The sequence below is a fragment of the Lissotriton helveticus genome, chromosome 8, assembly GCF_964261635.1.
Source record: "Lissotriton helveticus chromosome 8, aLisHel1.1, whole genome shotgun sequence".
NCBI classification, from domain to species: Eukaryota; Metazoa; Chordata; class Amphibia; order Caudata; family Salamandridae; genus Lissotriton; species Lissotriton helveticus.
This window is the reverse complement of record NC_136069.1, coordinates 210,210,046-210,231,599: the sequence shown is the minus strand read 5'-3', so window position 1 is coordinate 210,231,599 and position 21,554 is coordinate 210,210,046. Positions and strand designations below refer to the sequence as shown.

Genomic DNA, 21,554 nt, shown 5'->3' with positions numbered 1-21,554 from the left:
GCTGTCTGAATGATTGTTGGCGCTGGGAAGAGTAACGTTGGTTACTTTGATAGGACTGATATTGTCTTTGCTGATTATAGCCTCCTCGATTAGAAAAGGATCAGCGGCCTCTAGCACCACAAAAGGGCGGTTTATGAAACTTAAGCGTTCCGAAAGATCTTGCTGTCTCTGTATCTTTTTAATGGCCTGTAGGGCCTCGTCAACATGCTGCCCAAAAAGAGACTTGCCATCAAAAGGCATATCAATTATTTTAGCCTGGACCTCCTGGCGAAATTATGTTGATATTTACCAGCCCTGCCTCCGCAGGACTGCGGCACCTGCCAATTATCTAAAACCTGTAGATGCAACATCTACCAATGAATCAATAATCTCAGCCGAGATTCGTTCCCCTTCCTGAAGGATCTTAAGCGCCTCTGACTTTGAGGGCTCAGGCAACATATCGATGTAGGGAGAAATGTCCGACCACATTTGTCTATCATATCGTCCTAAGATAGCCAGTGAGTTAGTTGCACGGACTGTCGTCGCTACCATAGTGTATACCTTCTTTCCAATAGCGTCCAGACGTCTACCATCCCGACCTGTAGGAGCTGACAGCGGAGAGGAGGGATTCCACGCTCGTCGTTGAGCTGCTTGGGCAATAACTGAATATTCCTTTGGTTGGCCTATCAAACATGCAGGGGAATTGTCCGGCGCCTTGTATTTTTTATCAAGGCGGGGCAGGACCACAGGAACAGAAGCCGGAGTTTTCATAACTTTTAATACTTCTTGCCACATTAAATCAATAATCGGAATAGCCTGTATTTATTTTCTTGGTTGGTCTTTAAAATCATAAAGGAAACAAATCATCCTTTTTTGTTTCCATAGGAAGAAGAAAACGCTGTGTAGCCCTCTCCATAAGAAGGTAAAAACCTCCAATGTCAACAGGAGGAGAGTCGACAGGAGCAGGAGTTGAAGGCGACGGAGTTTGTATTTGGTAATCATCCCATTCCGTGAGGAGTGATCGGTCATCCAATTCCCCTTCCTCTCTATCGTCGTCAAAGGTGTGAGCGTCCTGAGAGTGATGCCAAGGTACATGAGAATGTGGCCTGGGCGACCTCAACGCTGATGAAGATTGAGGCACAGGTGTGGGCGGTATAGAAGAAGCCGGTTCAGATGAAGGGAAACGGCAATAGTAATCGTCCAACATGTACTGCAGATTGTTTAAAAGAGCCAAAGGCACTTGGGCCGTAGGAACTGGATCTGGAGCTGAAGGAACCGTCTCCGGACAAAACTAGTTATCTTGATCCACATCTTGGTACCTAATGAGGAGTTCAGAAGGGCTCCTGGCGGTACCAAACCTATCTCCCTCATCTGACTCTTCATCAGCCTCTTCAGAATCCAGCAATTGTTCAGGTAACCGAAGAGGGACCTTAGCAGGGGAGATTTTAATTGGAAAAAGAACTTCCAATGAAGATCCACGTCTTTGTAGTAAAGAAGACGTCGCTGTCGACGGAGGCAATTGTATAAATGGTGTCGTAGACGGTGTAGAAGATACTGCAGGTGCAGATGAAGGCCAAATCTGAAGAGCTGTACATGAAGACAGTGGTAACGTCGACGAGGCAACCGTCGACGAAGTAGTCATCGACGAGGCGGGCGTCGATGGAGTCATCGTCAATGAGACGGACATCGTCGACGAGGCAGTCGTCGACGAGGCAATCGTCGACGAGGCAATCGTCGACGACACTCTTTTAATCTTCGTCGTCGACGGTAGATTTAATTTCTTTCGTCGGCAGAACTGGTCTGACGTAGACGGATACCAGCATCGACAGCGAAGACGCTGACGACATTATCATCTGTGGCTTCGGCAACGAGAAAGTTAAGTCAACGTCGTCGTAGCGGTGATGGAAGTCTTCGTCGACGAAGGCGTCGCCATCGAGCTCGTCGACTAAGAACTCCGTTTCTGAGGTAAATCCTTGTCAGAAACCTGCTTTGAAGATTGAGACTTCGCAGTCTTTCTCGGGCCGTAGAAGGCTTAGTTTTACTCTTAGAAGGTGGAAGAGGCTTTTTTGAAGTAGAAGGCAACTCAGCACTCTTGGAGGTATGCTGTTTCTTCGACACCTAAGCCCCAGGAAAAGATAAATCTGTGTCAGCAGTCCTCTTCCTAGAGGACGTAGTCTGGACAGAGGCAATACTCCCAACTTCAGATAAGGGATTGTCCTGATCTTTAATCTTCTGTAGCCACAGAAGTAGACGCCGCGCTCTGTCCCTCAGAGTCTTTTGTGGGAAAGTTCTGCAGATCTTGCAGTCTCTCACCTGTTGGTCAGGATACAAGCAGTAAATGCCCTTCTTGTGAGGATATTCTAAATACAGCCGGAGCTTCCCACAAGATTTACAAGGTCGAAAGAGAGATTTCTTTGAAGAAATCATACAGAAGGGTTTTGAGCCTACACATGAAAAAGGCCATCTCCTCGATGGGGTTTTCAGTAACGACCAAAGACTTGAGGTAGGGACTCCTCTGCCTCTCACATGGACTGATCATTTTTTGATCCCCATATTATGGCTGCCAGTCATTCCGGCCCTAGTTCCCCCTCGTACTATCCTTCAAGGGAGAGAATGGACAAAATTGTCCACTGATCGGTGGGTCAAGTCTCTGTCCTCTGCCCCCTCCCAAGATGAGGTTGATCCTACACTGCTCTATGACAACTATACCAATTGGCTGCATACGGCCTTGGATTCCATTATACCCCAGAAAGCCCTTAAAGAGAAGACCAAATCTAGGGACTCTCCCTGGTATACTCCCCAACTTAAAGATCTGAAAAGAGTATGCAGGAAACTCGAAAGAACGTGGAGGGAATCCCGTAGTAATTTAGATAAAACTAGACATCATGAAGCAATAAAAAAATATAAAGCTGAGATCAGATGTACTAAAGCCTCTTATTTCGAAGAAAAAATTACTAACGCATCGAACTCTCCGAGAGAAATTTTCAAAATTGCTAAGTTTCTTATTGAAACTCCTGCTACTTTCTTCGACCCTAGCAAAGCTCAGATGCGTTGTGATAAACAAGCTGAATATTTCTATACGAAAATACAGACTATCACCTCTACTTTTGACGCACCTAATCTGACCTATGATGAAGGATTGATCTCACCGCATACTAAGCCCCCCAAACTAGAGGAGTTCCCTCTGCTTAAAGAGGACTCCCTGGACATCCTTATGCGGAAAGTTAAATCTGGGTCGCCCACTGATCCTGTTCCCCCGTGCCACCTAGTAAAAATCATAGACATTATCAGACCTGTTGTTCTCAACATATTAAAAACTTCCATCTCCACTGGCATAGTTCCTTCTACTTGGAAATGTGCCCAAGTCAGAGCATTGCTGAAAAAACCCACCTTAGATCCGGAAAATATGGCCAACTATCGACCTATCTCATTGCTCCCCTGGGTTAGCAAACTGCTTGAAAAACACATTAACATCTCCATTACACAATTCCTGGAGAATAATCACTTGCTTCATGACTCTCAGGCGGGCTTTCGTCTCAAGCTGGGAACTGAGGGCGGCACTACAGCAATTATGCTGCTTGATCTTAGTGCCGCCTTCGATACTGTTAACACCAGCATTTTACTTCACCGCCTTCTCCAAATAGGAATTTCAGGGAAGGCCATTCTCTGGCTTCAGTCCTTTCTGGAGAACCGTTCTTTTGAGGTGGTAGAGGGTACTACCCACTCAAAAACGTGGCCTCTCGACCAAGGTGTGCCTCAGGGCTCTGCCTTGAGTCCTACCCTTTTTAATATTTATATGCAACCTCTTGCTGATATAGTACATTCGTTCGGGCTAGACATAGTGACCTATGCCGACGACACGCAATTGGTTGTATCTATGACCCAGCCTAATACCTCCCCTCACAATCTTAGCAATTGCCTGATAGCAGTCTCCCAGTGGATGACCATCTCGCATCTGAAGCTTAACGGCGAGAAAACGGAGCTAATGATTCTGGGCAATTCATCCATCCCTAGTCCTCTATCCGATTGGCCTCTGTGTATGGGTACCCCGCCCCAGCCTAAGGACCAAATAAAGAGTTTGGGCATTTGGCTGGACGCAAATTTAAATTTCACAAAACAAGCTACCATTTTGTCCGCCACTTGCTTCGGTCTTATGCGTATGCTCAGGAAAGTGCTGCCACTCCTTCCTTCCCAGGCTCGTAGAATAATGGTCCAAGCCATTATTTTGTCCCGTTTGGACTATGGGAATTCTTTATATCTTGGGGCTTCTGCATCTACAACAAGGAAACTCCAGGTTACCCAAAATGCGGCAGCCCGCCTACTACTGGGCCTTGATAAGCGAGAGTCAGGGACAGCGGCCCTAAAAAAACTTCACTGGCTCCCTATCAAGGCCAGAGTACTATTTAAATCTATGTGCATTATGCACAAGGCCATGTGGAAGACCGCTCCAGCAATGATCTGTGCCTTAGCAACTCCCTACCTTCCCCACAGAACACTGCGATCTAGTACCGCCTGTCTGGCCACCATGAATAAAATCAAACGAACCAGATGGGGCGGACGCTCCTTCTCCTGGAACGCCGCCAAGGCCTGGAATGCTCTGCCCATCACCCTTCGCAGTGAACCTAATCTGCTTAAATTTCGGAAGGATCTGAAAACCTTTCTTTTCATCTAACTCCTTGTTTAGCTCATCTTAGTTCAACTTCACTTAGCGCTACGAGGCCTCCGGGTTGCTTGCGCTTAACAAAACCCAATTAATAATAATAATAATAATAATAATCCTAAAATTAAGAGTTTCCAAAGAAAAAACTGAGAAGAACTGAGCAAAGCTCAAAGAGACTCCCTTCACACGACGTGCGGTAAAATATCTAGGAGTCTGAGCCTCTGAGGAGAACATTCTGAAGGGTGCTGACGCCTGATTGGCTATAGTTTGGACACTATATAATGACTTGGATGAGTCATGCAAGTGGAAAACATTTTTCCTATTACTTCTACCTTTTTACTTCCTGGTTCTAGCCTAGCTATGATATTTCTATGTTATGCATAATTATTGCTATTCTTATGTACAGTGGGACTCCCACTCTGACGACGGGGAATGATTCAGGCATGTGAATCTATGAATGTTCACAAAAAGCTTCTGTTTACAAACAGTGACAATTTAAATAAACATAGTAGCAAGAGTACAGAGTGGAGTAGAGTGACAGAGTGGAGTAGCGTGGAGTGGCATTGTGTGGCATGCAGTGGCATTGTGTGGCGCGGAGAGCCAAGTGTGAGGTGGAGTGGTATTCCTTTGTATGCCATAGAGCGGAGTGGCATTATGCAGTATGGAAATTGGGTATTGTATGAAATTGCAAATAAACCATTGTGTATGGAACATTAGATGTATTACTGTTGGAGTTGATGTTATGCCTTCAGATGTATAATAGTTTGTATAATCATCCCATGATTGGGATACCTGACAGGAAGAGCAATTAGTGCTGGGCATTTTGTTTCTCTGTCACCCTCTGAAACTAAGTTAAAACTTTTCCAAAGCTGCCATGCACACTGACACAATAGAAAACTGGGACCTAACACTAGAAGCTTGCATCTATTTTGCGTAGCATTGAAACAAATATAACGTAATATTGGAGCAAGGCTACAAATGGTCATATAAAAATGGGGAAGGATAGTGGTGAAAAAGGGTAACTCTGAGGTACCCAACACAACATTACTGAAGGAGCTGAAGTAATCCCTGCTTTCTCACTCAATTCTGCCTGGTAAAATAATAATATTAAAGCCTGTGACATACAACAGTGAATTCAAACGATCCTCAAGATGCACCATCTCAAAATGCTGCACAACGATAAGATAATATAAGCACAGCTAGTGGCAGTTTTTAAGGAATGACTACTTCGGTATCTCAAACACTTAAAAGAGCTAAATTCAAATTGTGTTTATCAAGAAAGCTTGAGAATCTGGAGGTGCTTTGTAAAACTGGAGATCCTTGATACATGGGCAATATGCTGATAATACCTTAGCTCCGATGGTGTAAGAGTGGCATTTTTTAAATAATGGAATAAACATTTTATCATGCAGGTGTATCACTTAGATCTTAGCACACTGTTGTACTGATCTGCGGTATATAAATCAAGCCTAAAAGACTGGACTTTGAGATTTCAACAGAAGGAATACCGGTTCAATGTACACAGACAAAACGTTTCATTATGGGAAATAGCCTCTCTGCATTTGTCTGCTACCTGTCTAATATATTCTCTGAAAGGTGAGTTACAATCTACAGTTCTGCCTTATTGTTGAAAAACAAAGCCAAATTGTGGGTGACAACTTGTCTTTCAAAAATAAGGCAGAAGTGTCCAAGTCCTATGTTTGAACTAGTTGATTTGCATATAATTTAATTTCACTCATTTAATAATGACTTAAACAGCTATATAGGTATGTTTATTTTTCTTTCCGTTTGAGATTTCAACAGATTTGCAAACAAATCTAACCAAAGTCATGATCACAGACCATTACTTGGTGCAAATTTTGAGTAGTTTGAATACGTGTTTTTCCATTACCTCAATGTGGTATAAATTGGTTGAACGTCATTTGCTTGTTTAAACCCAGGATAGTTAAACACCACCAATACATGTTCGCACTATCTGATGGGATGAATAGTCAAATGATTACATTACACATGGTGTACATGTACAAAATCTAAATAAAGACAGTGTATCAATGATTAATTCCAAAAATATCCTAAAGCATCATTAGTATTTAGAAATTCCTAAACTTCCTAAGCACAACGATTACTAGAGCTTTCCAGCCCATTTACTGACATCCTAAACGAGTTACACAGAATCAACAGTCAAATGTAAAAGGTTCAAGAAAGTAGAAACTGTAGAAGTGGTTTGAATTGATCATTAAATTAGTGTAATTGCTCCTCTTATTACCTACAAACATTTCACGCAGAGAATGGAGTAACCAGGAGGACCTAACATCAAAAAGTCAGGGGCACCTCACAACCAGATTGTGATTATAAATAGGCAGCCAGACTGATATTCACTATTATCATCAACGACAACATCTAGAAGTGCGTACATTGAATTATTGGAAGACTGATTATTTTAAAGTATTTTAAAGTATTTGCTTTTGCCTAACCTCTTGAAAAACAGCATCAAGTGATAGACTTACCCTCTAATACAACACCAGCAATTTCCCTTCCCACTGGCAAACTCACTGGCAAACTCTCATTTTCCAACTTGATTGCCGATAAAAACTGAAAATATTAAAAGACATTTAATAAGTGTTTTTCCACTCACACACATCGGATGCTGCCCGAGTAATTAACAGAGGCAGAGAATAATTGAACGATTCTATCTCCCAATTGTTGGTTTACTTTGGTTCTAATATAGCTTTTCATTCTTGTTTCATTAACACAGTATTTACCTCGGACATTCGTTAACTGCAAAAATAATCCTACTATTTGAAAACTTTAAAAAAAACAAAAAAGCTGCACCAAGTTGGAAGGCCTTGGGTCACTGTTATTATCTGCCTTTTAAAAAAATAACACCAAGTAGCACATGGAGAGACACCTTCAGCCTCCCCATACACAAACAAAACACCACCCAGGCCTCTTCCCTCTTCACCATCACCCTCCAATCTTAAACCAAACTTTGGAAAGTTCTCACCCCAAGCTGTAATTAGTGGAAAACAGAGGACCGGTTATGGAATGCATAAGAGGGCTTTCACGAAGGCAAAACAGAAGTAATCTATGTCAATAGTATAGCCCGAGAAGGTGGATGGAAATAAAAACAAATGAAAAGCAGGCTTCAGAATAAAAGCAGCCATTTGTATGAGCCCGTGTTTTGATTATACCAAACAAAGGTAACAGTGTGCAAATGATGGCTACCTGCCAGAAAATCTTCCCTTTCGGTTCTTAAGAAACATTCAAGGCAACTCGAGCTCTCTCATTGTCTATAAAATGTCACTCAGCACCTCTTGTGAAAAACATTGCCGTTTTCACAGTCACCCATCTAAATTCTATGTATTGTTATTTTAGCGTTTATCCTGTTTATTCAAGACCATTACCCGCGCATTTCTCTATATACATTCACTATGACAACTTAGTACCGAGAGTTGCCAAATCCCCCCTAACTTTCTCATGAAAGCCTGAAAGATTAAAGCTTTCAGTCAGGCAAGTCCTAAGTCCAGGAACTAACAACCTTTGGCATGACAAGTTTAAATTCAGAAGAGGGTTTCCCATTTATCACTTAATTTGACATTGAAAATGTAATGTAGGAAGATCTAAGCCAGTTATATCAGAGATGAGAATCTAGTAGTCCCCTGCTGGTAGAGAAAGGTACTGGAGAAAAGTGGAGAAAGCTCAGGTGAATGAACAAGAGAGACCATAAGATGCCGAAGAGAAAAATAACTTACTGAAAGAAAACGCCATGTTTTGTGGTCAAATACATTTGCAAGCTATTTGAAAATGCCTATTTCAGAACTAGACTCGCTCAAATTTGTTTTAATTTTAATTTAGCAATTCTATTTTTTAATAAGGGTTCAATGGCTCATGATGTCAATGCCTCCCGATTTTTTATTGATACCACACAAAGGTAACACAGTAAATGATGGCTATCAGCCGGTTCTTAAAAACATCGTAAACAACTCGAACTCTCTCATTGTCTATTAGATGTCACTCAGAACCACAGATTTTTTGATTGTCTAGGTCCTGCTTTGTCTCTGTGACTTTTTTCCTCTTATGGCCACAGTTAGTTTTTCATTTAAAAAATAAAAAATAAAAACAATTAAGAATAATATAAAACGTATTAATGACATGGTCAGGCTCAGAATTGGCAATCACTATAGCAACATATTTTTTACAGTCCTTTAAAGCATTAAATACTAAACCAGGGTTCTCCAACAAGAAGCTTGTGAGCTACTGGTAGAATGCCAGCTACCTGGAAGTAGCTGCCCTGTGTGCTGCTCAGCCTACTAAATTATACATTCATTCATTAATTCATTTAATCTTTATTTCGGTTTTCGAAACCATAAAAGATGCATAGTATAAAATCTGTACATTTTTCTTAATAAAACAGTTATACAATGCAGGACAGCCCTTTTAGTGCCACCTTAAATGAATACAAATGCAAAAGTTTATATGTTAAAAAGCTAAAAATAACTCTTGAAGACGATGCGTCAAATATATTAAAATAAAATAAAAATGCTAAACTTCTAATCCTACCAAATTATATGATTTTACTTGGATGAACTAACATATATACCACCATTGAAAGTGTGTATTTAAAAAAACAATGTGTGCTTTTTCAGAATTCACACGCTGTTTGGAGAAAAATGGTTGAATGTCCAAAATATATTCCAAGCTGATATTTGAATGAAATTGAAATTAATGAAAAATTATCTGCTATAGAGGAGACCTATTAAGAACATTATTAACTTGGTACTAGAGGTATTATAACTATGACTGTTCTATATTACCCCTGTAGAGGCATGCCACATTCACAAAGCATTTTTTACATTATCGTTGGCAACTGGGCCTTATGCACTAAGGTGATCACGGCTGGTATTCTTGCATATGGTGGCCATTAATATAATCTTGGATGATGTGGTCACTGTTAAAACCCTCATAATATTAGCAGCAGACAATTAATTTCATTGGACAGCAGTAGCTCTCACTACAGAAAAGGTTGGAGACACCTGTGATAAACAGACCAATTACTGTAATGGTCTGAATACTTACACTTACAGTGAGGAATGGAATTTCACTTTAAACTACTCAAAGGGGTCGATTAGGATCGCGGACGGACTTGAGTCCGTCCGCGACCCCTGAGGAGGAGGGAACGTCCGCATGGGCTGCGGCGTTCCCTCCGATCAAATTAGGATGTGACCGCCAGGGTGGCGGTCACATCCTCTATCTCTAACATTGCGGCGGGTGCAGCTTCAAGCTGCACCCGCCGCAATGTAAAAAATCCATGCACAGCATTTGCGTGCACAAAGCGGCAGGCACCGCGCGGTGCCTGCTGCATTGTGCACGCAAATGCAGGGGGGTACCATAGGTACCCCCCATGTGCACCCCCCACCCCACCTTCACCCAGGGGGCCCGCAACGGGCCCCCGAAGTGAAGGTCCGTATGCTTTTCCACGGCGGTAATGCCGCCGCGGAAAAGCATATATTTTCAGACATCCTAATATGCCTGGCGGTGTCTGATAGACACCACCAGACATGTTAGTGCTTTTCCGCCGCGGTCGCCTTCCGACCGCGGCGGATAAGCGGCGGACAGATTATCAGACCCACCAGCCATCCTAATTTGGCGGTGGGTCTTTGGAGTCTCCGCCGCGGTTTTTCCGCATCCTCCAGGCCGGCGGACACTTCCGCCGGCCCGGAGGATGCGGAAAAACCGCCATCCTAATCGGCCCCTATGTGTGGTGAAATTGGTGGCCCACAGTAAGCTTGCATACTAAGAGATAAATATTATGCATAGTGAACAATATGAAAAGATGTACTGACATTCTTCGCCTACCATTTAGCATATAAGAGTGACAGTCTAACAAAGACTGGAGACTTCTCAAACTGAGAAATTAATTTGGTGATCTCAGGACTACCTGACCACAATATGTGCTGAAGGGCAACTTTTACAACACACTATCTTTACCATCCCTTTGGAGATCTTCGCACACTAAGTACCTTGACATAAAAATATGCTGGTTAATTCATTTGGTGGCTACACACAAAATGTACTTTCGTTTGGTGATGACTGCCAACTTAGGCTGAGTCACTTTTGGCATTTAAGGATCTTAAAGAGATTCTGTCTAAATTACCAGGGAAAATTTGCAGTTCAGTATCTGTAAAAAATCAGAAAAGAAACAGGCAGTGTAGCTTCATTATACCAGCCTTCATATTACACTCTCCCTACCCCCCTCTCTTAAACCTTTTCATCCACTTTGTGGAGATGGTCTCTAGCTAATTCCGTTTCTGCCAGGGTTTGTGTCACGGGCTTGGTTAAAGTCAACCCTCTCACATTTCCTCTGCCTGTAGTGTGTCCCAACATACTTTTCTTTAACCCCCGAGGGACATGGAGAGATTGTCTTTTTACAAAGACAGTGTGGGATGCAGGACACTCTGATTTCAGGACGTTTTGAAACAACAATCTAGCCCTTACAGTTCTGAAAACATTGTTAGTTGAAGTCTCATATCAACTTCATTTCGGACTGACCACTGGCAAATAGCTACTGGTGCTTCCTTTACTCTCTCTGAGCTCCCATATCGATGGGAACCCCAACACCAGAAGATCTCCACAACAACCAGCAGATTTCAAGATCCAGGCGAGTGAATTTCAAGGCACCCTTGGTAACCTAAGGTGAGAGCTGATGCACCGTATTCTTTGTTCCACTCTATCACTGCTAAAGGGACCAGTTGAACTTTCAATTGATCCCTGGACGCCAGGGGTGTGTTAGTGTCCTCAAGTGAACATAGGGTGCACCGAAGATTTTGTTTTGCCGGAGGAGGATCTTCTTGTTTTGGTGGCACGTTTTTGGCAGTGTCATTTTTCTAAGGCTAATCTGAACAATTTATTTTTTATTTTTGAGAATCCTTAGAGGATGACCAGTTTGCATCCACGATCATGGATACAGAATGCCTTTCAGTCACCAGACAGACAAGATTTCTTCTACCACCTTTTATCGCCTTTGAGAACTGAGGAAAGTGGTGTTATTATATGATGTGGTTGTGCAACCTCTCCGCATAATACACTCACAGTACCATCTTGGGTCCAGTCAGGCTCAATTGTACAAATTTTAGCTCAACCCTGGGTGCCGTGGCTTCGAGCAGTCAGACTTAAAGAAAGGAACAAGATTAAAGCATTTAGAGGTACCAAAACAATCAAATAAGAAAGTAACACAAGTAAGAAATCTGACACCAATTTGTAAAACTAGATCTTATTTTTATGAATTTTAAAACACTAAAATGGGCAACGTTCGCCAGAGAGTTCCAGAGATATTTATTTTTAAGTAAAACATAAATGACTGCTTTTCACTCAAAATGTAAACACGCATTGGCAACTACCACGTTAGAGGAAACTTTGTAAAACTTTTATAAAGTTGTGTTTGGGTACTCCAGCCAGGAGCAGGTCAAGGCAGCCAGTAAGGATCTGCAGAACAGTTACCTTGTCAATAAAGCAGTCTCAAGTCCAGTTCCAGGCTCTATGGGCGGGCCGCCACATGCATCAATGGAGTGGTCCTGATGCAAGGGATACAGGATGCTGTAGGATGCTAAGGATGATGTGCGATTGTCGGGGAGCTTCTTGGGACTACTCTTCGGTCCATGGTCTAGGTGGGGCAACTTTGTCCTCAGGGCTCGATGTCCCTCAAAGTCCTGATGGGTCCAGCAAAAGTCCAGTTACCTGTCACAACATTACCAGCGGTTCCCTTTGAAGGAGACTGCTGTCCTTCTCAGGCAACCAAACTGTACTCCGATGACTCTACCGGGTCCAGCAGACCTAGATGCAACATTTGAGCGTCTGGACTTGGTCTCCCAGGATGCACGTTGGCGGACAGAGGCTATCAAGTGGTTGTGGTCACTGACTAGCCAAACCGGTCTCCTTCAGCTTTTGTGGCCTTATAGCTGTAACAGGAAGTCAGCCAACTGAATCTTGGAATTAACCTCTTCTGTCTAAGGCTCACTGGTCAACCTTTCCCTGAATATGGCATTACAGGCACAGTCTTCTCTATGCCAGATCCAGGGAGCAGAAAGTTAGCCGTCTTTAGTCCTCTGTCCAGTATAGACATGATCCGAGGTTTGGGTGACAGTGGTGCTATATCTATGCCCAGAAAGTGCCCAAGGAGGATGTAGTGGTTATTCGCCAATGAGCTACTAGGCCCCTTCCAGCCTGACGACTTTCTGTGATGTGTGGCATCTAGCTACCTGAGAATATAATATTCCACCCACTCCCAAGATGGCAGAACCCCTATCTCAGTGTGTAGAGCTTGGCAGTCAACCCTATACGCCCACGGGAAAAACAGGTTTGGGAATGTTTTACATACTTTTTTCCTGATGCCAACCTGTCTACCAGATCAAAAGAGAAGCCCCTCTCATGTGCAACCATCATTTGCGTTTGAAAGGCGGCTTCTACTTTGGAGCTTGCCTTTTGGTCTCATACCTTGTGTGCCTTCCTGCCAGGGAGAGGTGGCACATTATCTAACGGCAGGCCTCTATCATTTCTTTTCCTAGGAGTCATTCACACATCTCTCTAGGTGGACAAAAGATTGTCTTGTGGCCAATATCTGTGAATTGTCACACTCAGGGTGGCACAAGAAGTGCTGCAGCCTCTGAGGAACACTTTTAACTTACAGGGCCAGGGTACCCAGGTACCATAAACTAGGGACTGATAAGTAAGTTAACTTATGCCAATTGTGTATAAGTCAATCAAACAACACTTTTAGGGATCAGAGCACTGGCACGGAGGTCTGGTTAGCAGACCTCAGTGCACTTTCAGAGTAGAAAACACAGCAACATAGTCCAAAACATTGGAAGTGATCATGCAAAAAGCGGTATTTTGTTACATGAGCCATTTGCTAAGTGCTGTAGCAGACTTGCCCTTCTTTTCTATTACAAGAGTCCCAGTTTTCAAGGTGCTGGTAGTGACATAGTTCTAGTTTAACTAATGGATCCCCTGAAGCAGCTGAGCCTCTTATCAGGAAAAGCAGGTAGGAAATTCTAGCTTCTATGTACGTTAGAATTCTGACTGATGAGGGCTTCGCTTGCCGAAAATGCATTGGGACTGCACAAGCATGATCTTCCCAATTCTTTATGTTGTCATGACATGGAAGTAAATACATTCATATGTTTGACGATTCGATAACGTTGATGAATTAATACATTCAAATTGGGAATTGACCAGCGCCTCAATATTTGATTAACATTGGATTACTCCATCCTCAGATAATTTGCTGTGCATCCAGGGGACGTTACAACAGGAGTGGCTCTTTTCGTTTATCGCATGGACAATGTCAGTGGTCACCCTTTTGGGGACAGAAGTGCTCTCAATTAAGGGCTAGTAGGCTTTATCCCGAAGGAAAGGTGCCCAGGTGAGGAGGAAGGTCTCTGTCTTATCCTGTAGGATATAGATTACCTGCTCATAGGAGGCTGTCTGGTACATGTGAAACAGCCTTTGTAACAAGGTTTTTACCTCGTTAAGCCTTTACAGCGCATTTTTTAGCATGGATATTTTTACCGCGAATATCCATTTAAAACGCATGCCAATACAACGCATTTAAGGTAAGTTGAGGGATGTGGGGGGTCTCCTCCCACAAATACATTGTTTTTAAACATAAAAACAATGCATGGTATTGGCATGCATTTTAAATGCATTTTCGCAGTAAAAACATGCGTGCTAAAAAATGTGTGTAAAAGGCATGCAAAGTAATTTCATGCGATGTACCGTCGACCATCATTGTCGACAGCCATTTATCATGGGAGGGGGTGTGAGGGAAAGCCAGTGGCAAAGAATGCACATCTTAGCCGTATGCAGTAGACGTCCTTGAAGGCAGAAATGGTCCGGGGAGGTCGCTAGATCATGGAGAAGGATAAAAGGACGAGCTGGGTGACGTGATTGGTAGGGTGTCGCTCAGTATGGGGCCGACTGCCTCCCAAAAGGGTTGTACCGAGGGGCAATCACAGAGGACGTGTATCAAGTCACATCGGTTGTGGGAGCAGCGTCAGCAATTCGCATGAGGTGACAGGCCCACTGCCAGCAGTTTTACGGGAATCCAGTGCCAGTCAGGCAGTGACTTAAAGAGACAGAACTTCAATCGTGCCTCCCAGGCCTCACATTCCAATGCCTTCAGAAGATCCACCCAATCCTCCGGTTCATATTACTTTTTTTTTTTATTTTTTTTTTTTAAAGAACCTTTATTTCAGTTAGCATGATATTACAAACATGGGCCTACAACCAGTGTGGCCGGCCGCTAATCAAATCAAGCAGAAATTAAGTAAGAAGTATCCCAGCAATCCGGCGCTCAAAAACAAAGCCACATACAGGATATAGCAGAGAATCAAGATAATACGTGATACCAAGGATTTGAAACGGTTCATTTTTAAATAACCAAAACTTACGTCGAAAATCGACATCGCATTGTCATTCCCGCTCCCAACACAGTCAGCTAAAACACATTATCACTCCGATGATGAGCATAGATTGATTGGGAAAGGAGAAGAGTACCAAAGTCAGGATAAATGCAGTAGTCACGTACCAAGCACGGTATACGAGCCCCACCCCTGAAAGGGAACGCACTATGGGAGACATGAAGACGACGACATCGAAGAAGGAAAAGGGCAAAGGGCCATAGAAACAAAAAAAGGAAGCAGTAAACAAACCCGTCCCCCAACCCCCCACCCTGCACCCCTGCAAAAGGCTACGGCCTACCCCCCCAGCAGCGTGCCGGTCGCCCTAAATGAGAGACCCGAAATATAGAAAAGAAAGAGAAAAGAAGAAAAAATTTGAGCAGAAGAGCCGGCGATTCGGTTACCCATTCCCTCCCACCCCCGCATACTAAAATCGTATAAACAAAAACAGTATAGAAGTATACGTATCAGCAAGCACATAAAACGCAATCAATTACAGCCCCACTAATCGTGCCCTTGAATCACCATTAACCAGCAAGAAGTCCCTCCAAATCCCAGACGAGGTCCCCCCTGGCCACTTCTGTCAATAGTAGCAATGTTGAACAGTCCTGCAGACGGGATACAATTCGGTGCAAAAGGTCCAATCAGACCAGGTAGCGCAGCCGCCCAACATGGTCGCAGCCACCGAGAGACAACTGACGATGCATGGCAGAGGTCGGAATGCAACAATACCCAGACCACCAACAGTCTCAAGTCCAAAAACAGGTCCGCCAAGCACGGAACAGAAAGCACTTGATGTTGGAAACACCGCAGCACAGTCCGGGCCTCATGTACCATGGATCGATGTAGCTTCTCCACTCGCTGGACAGAAAAAGGCCCCGGTGAGACAACCACTAGCGGAACAGGTGTAACAACAGTAAGCTCAGAAACCAAATCTATTCGCGCCTCCAAGACTAGAAACTCATCCGGGGAATATGACACTGCAGCAGAGGGAGACGCATCGGCACCAACTCGAAAGCAACCCAGTCCGCTACAAAATGGCGGGTCAGCAATGGCGGCGATCCTTCCTTCCAAGTCCCGGGCTCCCCGGAGCAGGGCAGTCCGCAGGGTTGTCAGCGCTGCCAATACGTGGCTACGCGTAAGCGTTTCCCCACATAGCCAAACTCCGGGGGTCTCAAGTTCAGCAGATTCTCTGTCACTGGGAGGGGTGCACCCCGAGGCGCCATCCGCCATTCCAGCCATCCCGTTCTCCTCCTCTTCCCCTCCACTTCAGAGTCTCGTCCGACCACTGGAGTCAGCAGGCCCCACAGCTGGATCTCGACAGTCGGCGCTTCCTGCAGAAAGGAGAGTCACCAAAAGGCCGGACGTGCTCCCCGCAGCTCGCCGGGAGCCACCCGCTGGATCCCGGACGGGACTATCAACATGGCCGGGCGTCTCACCCAAGGGGAACCGGGCAACATGGGCTCTCTCCGGCTCGGCAATATCTCGGGTTCACGGGGCAACCCACTATTGGGAGTGGGTTGATACCAACTCTCCCGGATCGCGGCTCTCAGGCTCCCACCGAACGGCTTCTCATCCCGACCAGGGCCGCCAACGCTACGATCACTGCAGGGCACCCACTGCACTCGAGGCCCTGGCTTCAGCGCCACGAGGCCGGCAAGCAGACGGGGACGGTTCTTCGGATCTACTGCACAGTGGAGCCCCAGAAACAGACGGTAAGTGATTGCTTCCCTTCAGCAACTTAGATCAGCAAACCTTGCTAGGGATTATCTTCAGGATATACGTGCGGGGAGGAAGGGCCCACGGAGCCAAGCGTTTATGCAACCGGTCCGATCGCCATCTTGGCTCCTCCCTCATATTACTTTTAAGTCTGATTTGCCTTGTGATACAGAGGCTATTTAGAAGGGGCAGGGAGCAAAGATGATGTCTCCAGAGGCTATGGAAGCCAGACATCACCCCAAGAAGCAACCCCACGTTCTAAGGTAGGAGGCTACAAGAGAGGGCTGGAGGACCCAGGGCCGCACACTCAGGCGATATTGAGACAATGTCGAAGCTGTAAATATAGCCATTCCTGATGGGATGGGAGACCAAATTCTTTGCGGAAAGGCGCAACAGATTTAAGGGCACTCTGCTCAAGACCTTGACTCAATAAAGCCCAAAGTGACTGTAAGCTTCCAAACATCAAAATGCTCAGGATACGAGAAACATATAGGGCCAGATGTACGATTATATATGTTTGCGACCCGTTTCCACATATAAAATGTGAAAGGGCTATGTACAGTTCCTAAATAGCGAGTCGCAATTCATTTGCGACTCACTATTTAGTAATTGCGAGTCGCTTTTAGGAAGGGGCAGACCCTTCCTAATAGCGACCGCAACCCCATGTAAGAATGTTTTGCAACCACAATTTCTGTCGCAAAACACTCGCAAATGACCACCCTCTTTAATAGGGTGGTAATGCAGTCTCAATTTGGAAGCACTTTGTGACTATCTCTAAAAATATTTTTTAAGCGCCTCCTGCCCTTAAAAAATTAAACGAAAATGTTTCATTTTTGTTCTTTTTAAATGTGTCCCATTTTCCGTTAAGGAAAACGGGCTGCATTGAAAAAAAACTGCTTTATTTAAAAGCAGTCTCAGATATGGTGGTCTGCAGAGCACAGCAGGCCAGCATCCCTGCGAGGGCCTGTCATTCCCAATGGGCTTGCAAATTGTGAGAGGCTCATTAATATTCATGAGCCTCGCAATTTGCAACCCCATTGGGAATCACAGAGTTAAACACACTGTTGTACATGCCAAATAGAGCCTTGCAAATTGCGAGTTGCAAATGAGTCGCAATTTGCGAGGCGCTATTTTGCATGTTGTACATCTGGCCCATAGAGAACTACTAACACACGCTAATTTTAACACTTGTGTATTACTTATGAAGCCAATAATCTCAGAAAGCTACATTTCCACACTAATGATAGCAGGGGCTAACCAAACTATCAAACTATAGATGGCAGTATGTGAACATTGTCCATAAATATATTGATTGTGATAATCATGTCACACATCTGTATTACTTTTAGAGCTTCACTAGCAGTCCACAGGTCAACCAACGTGCGGCAGACATAATTACTCAAAAGTGCCACTTGGGATCCAATACGATTAATCAAGTTTGTCCAAGCCAAAGCAGAGTTCAATAGGCTAACTATTGAATTTGGGCATGTTACCCCAGAGGTAAATCACCACCCGAGACCCTTGCGGGTAGCAAGATTTGTCAAAAAAGCTCTGGTTGCAGTCATCAGCAAAGGACACTTTGATTCTAATTCTGTTTTCCCCACTTGACCCAAATATCTGCAGTTGTAACCAAATTTTAACTAATATTTTAAGTTGCGCCATAGTTATGAGTTATGTTATGTTATATAGGGATTTATATCGCGCTCATATACTCTAGAATGTCCTGGCGCGTGCGCAGGCTGTGGGAGAACAGAGGAAAATTACAGAGTCATTTTAAAGAGATGAGTTTTTAGAGTCCTGTATATCCTGTAACTCCAAGGGGAGGGCATTCCAGGCAGCAGCTGCTTTAACAGAGATGAACTGGCCACCCAAACGCGCCTTACGAAACCGTGGGATGACCAGCCGGCGCTGGGTGGCAGATCGCAGAGGGCGGTTTGGCGTATTCAGGCCAAAACGTTTCCTAAGATACGCTGGCCCTTGCCCATAAATGGCCCTGTGAGATAGAATGAGGGCCTTAAATTGCACCCACTGGGCCACTGGTAACCAATGTAGATCACACAAATGTTGCCGGACACTAGATCTCCGCGAGATGTTAAATAGGAGTCTAGCCACGGAGTTCTGTATGATCTGGAGTTTCTTTACCAGATAGCCAGGAATGCAATGAACAAAGCATTGGCAATAATCGAGGCGGGAAAGGATGAGGGCACACGCTACCATTTCTTTAGCCTCCCTCGGAAGCAGGGGAAAGAACATTCGTAGGGCCTTGAGGGTGCAAAAGCAAACTCCTGTACGTTTTTTAATATGCTCTTCAAACCGTAGATTTTCCCCAAACCATACCCCGAAGTTCTTCGCCGGATCCCCCACAGAGCTGGGACAAGGGACATTGGGAGGCCACAATGATTCTCTGAAAGCGGGGAGGGGGGGGACTGACCATAAAGGAGTACTTCCGATTTTTCCTCGCTGCACTTAAGTTGGGCATGTGCAAGCTAACGGAAAACAGAAGAAAGGCAGGTATGAGCAATCTTGGTATCCAGAGCCGAACCCCTCCAAGTAAATAGCAGCTGGGTGTCATCCGCGTAGGCTATAATTTTTGCACCCAGTTCCTAGGGGGGGTCAGATATATGTTAAAAAGCAGAGGGCTTAGCGTGGAGCCCTGAGGTACTCCAGTGGAGAGTTTCCTCACAGAGGACGAGTGGGGGGGCATCCAGACCTGCTGGGTACGGTTGTCTTAAAACGATTCAATTCATTCTAGAGCAGAGCCGGCAATGCCGATGGATGACAGCCGGGCAAGAAGAAGTTGATGGGGCACCGTATCGAAGGCGGCAGAGAGGTCCAACAAAATCAGAGCCGCCCTGCCGCCTCCATCTGAGCACTCCCTAATTGCCTCAGTCATTTCCACCAACGCAGTCTCAGTACTTTAGGAGGCTCGAAACCCAGATTGAGCAGGGTGCAGAGCATTGGATGTTTCTACAAAAGCCTCCAACTGCCGGAATGCCACCTTCTCACAAACTTTTGCCAAAGCTGGCAGAAGAGAGATGGGATGATAATTTGATGGAAAAGAAAGATCTAGCAGAGATTTTTTAAGAATGGGTAAGAATTTGGCCTGCTTCCAGCACGAAGGAACAGTGGCCGCCTGAAGGGAGAGATTAATAATCTCAGCAATCTCTGAGCAGACCACCTCTGCTACCCCAGCAAGAACTGAGGCCGGACACGGATCCGTGGGTGAGCCAGATTTGAGTGATTCCAAAATAGCTAAAATGTCATGCTCAGCCACCAGTGAGAAATGCCTGAACTGGTTGATAGGAGGACTAAGGATCAGCGGGAGTGCCAAAGAAGCACTCCACTGTTCGGAAAGGGCAGCTCCCAAGCTGTCCTGAATCTTAACAATTTTATCAATAAAAAAGGAAGACAAGTCCTCACACCATTGTACAGAGGAAGGTAGCGTCATTTGCTCCGCACAGGGGGAAAGGAAGCTCTTAACAATAGAGACAATGTCCTTACTGTTATTATTAGCACTAATAATCCTCCCAGCATTGTAGTTACAGGTCCCCCAGAATCCTGGTCAAAGGCAATAATTGTTCCTATTTTTAGAAAGGGAGATAGGTTGAACCCTAAATGTTATCCCACAAGATCATTGATAGACACCACATGTAAGCTTATGGGCAGGGTTCTTTCTACTTGACCGCCTTGAAACTTGGATAGCGGAAAAAGGGAAATTCTCAGATATTCAATATGGTTTTAGAAGAAGCTTGGGCATGGTGGAAAAGTGTCTCAAGCTTCATCTAGTAATTACCAAATAAACTTTGGCAAAAAACACTAATCTATATCTGGGCTTCAAGGACCTGACATCGGCCTTTGATTGTGTGATGAGAGGGAAATTATGGCAAAAGATGTTAGGTATGGGCATAGAGTCTCCCGGGTTTATTTTTTAGCACAGTTACATCGGGTTGTCACAGGCAGAGTGAGATATGGGGCGGATGGAGAACTATCACCCCTGGTTAAAATGAACAGTGGTGTTCGACAGGGGTGCGTGTTAGCCCCTTTTCTGTTTTGTTTATATGTACATGATTTGGAGAGGTTTTTGAACAAGTCAAATTGATGTGGCAAGCGTGCGGCAAAGAAACCTCCCCACATTATTATATGCCGATGATTGCGTATTAATCTCAAGAACACGTTTGGGGCTGCAAACCCTTGTCAACAGATTTAATGAATTCATGAGGGAGTTGGGTCTAAAGACCAATATCACCAAATCACAAATTATCCCAAGTTTCAAATTTTTGCTATCTAGGCATCCCATTTGACCAAAAAGGCTCCTGGGCCCATCTCTCAGAGGTCAAGAGAAGGAGCTTCAATAGAACACTTGAAGCCCTATTTAGGTTCTCTAGGAAACTTGGCTGTAGACCAACCAAGTCCCTCAATAACATCTATACCGCCCGATGCTGTGCTGTGACCCTGCACGAAGCTGGGGTGTGGGAATTTTGTAATTTATCTATCTTACATACCACGGAAAATGTATTCCTAAAAAGATTATTGTCTGCCCCTCAGCTTGCCTTCTATCATATGCCATCAGGGATTGGGGTTAACCCCCTTGACGGATCGCATACAAAGTGCCCCAATAATGCTATGGCGCTCGATCTGGGTAAATGAAGAACCAGCCCTCAAACGAGAAATAATTCAAGAATGTTTGAACTATGACCATGTACACAATATTCCATGGCTCGGTTATGTGAAGACCCAGTTGG

The 21,554-nt window shown here is 44.5% G+C and overlaps 1 protein-coding gene across 2 annotated transcripts in view; it reads right to left on the bottom strand.

Moving 5' to 3' along the window:
- The window catches only part of CRYZL1 (crystallin zeta like 1), a 269,330-nt gene that overhangs the window by 98,753 nt on the left and 149,023 nt on the right, over positions 1-21,554 (bottom strand). For both annotated transcript variants that reach the window (XM_078656942.1, XM_078656941.1), the window contains exon 4: positions 7,147-7,231. In XM_078656942.1, coding sequence (XP_078513068.1) covers positions 7,147-7,231 — 85 coding nt within the window. The remainder of the gene's footprint in view (positions 1-7,146; positions 7,232-21,554) is intronic.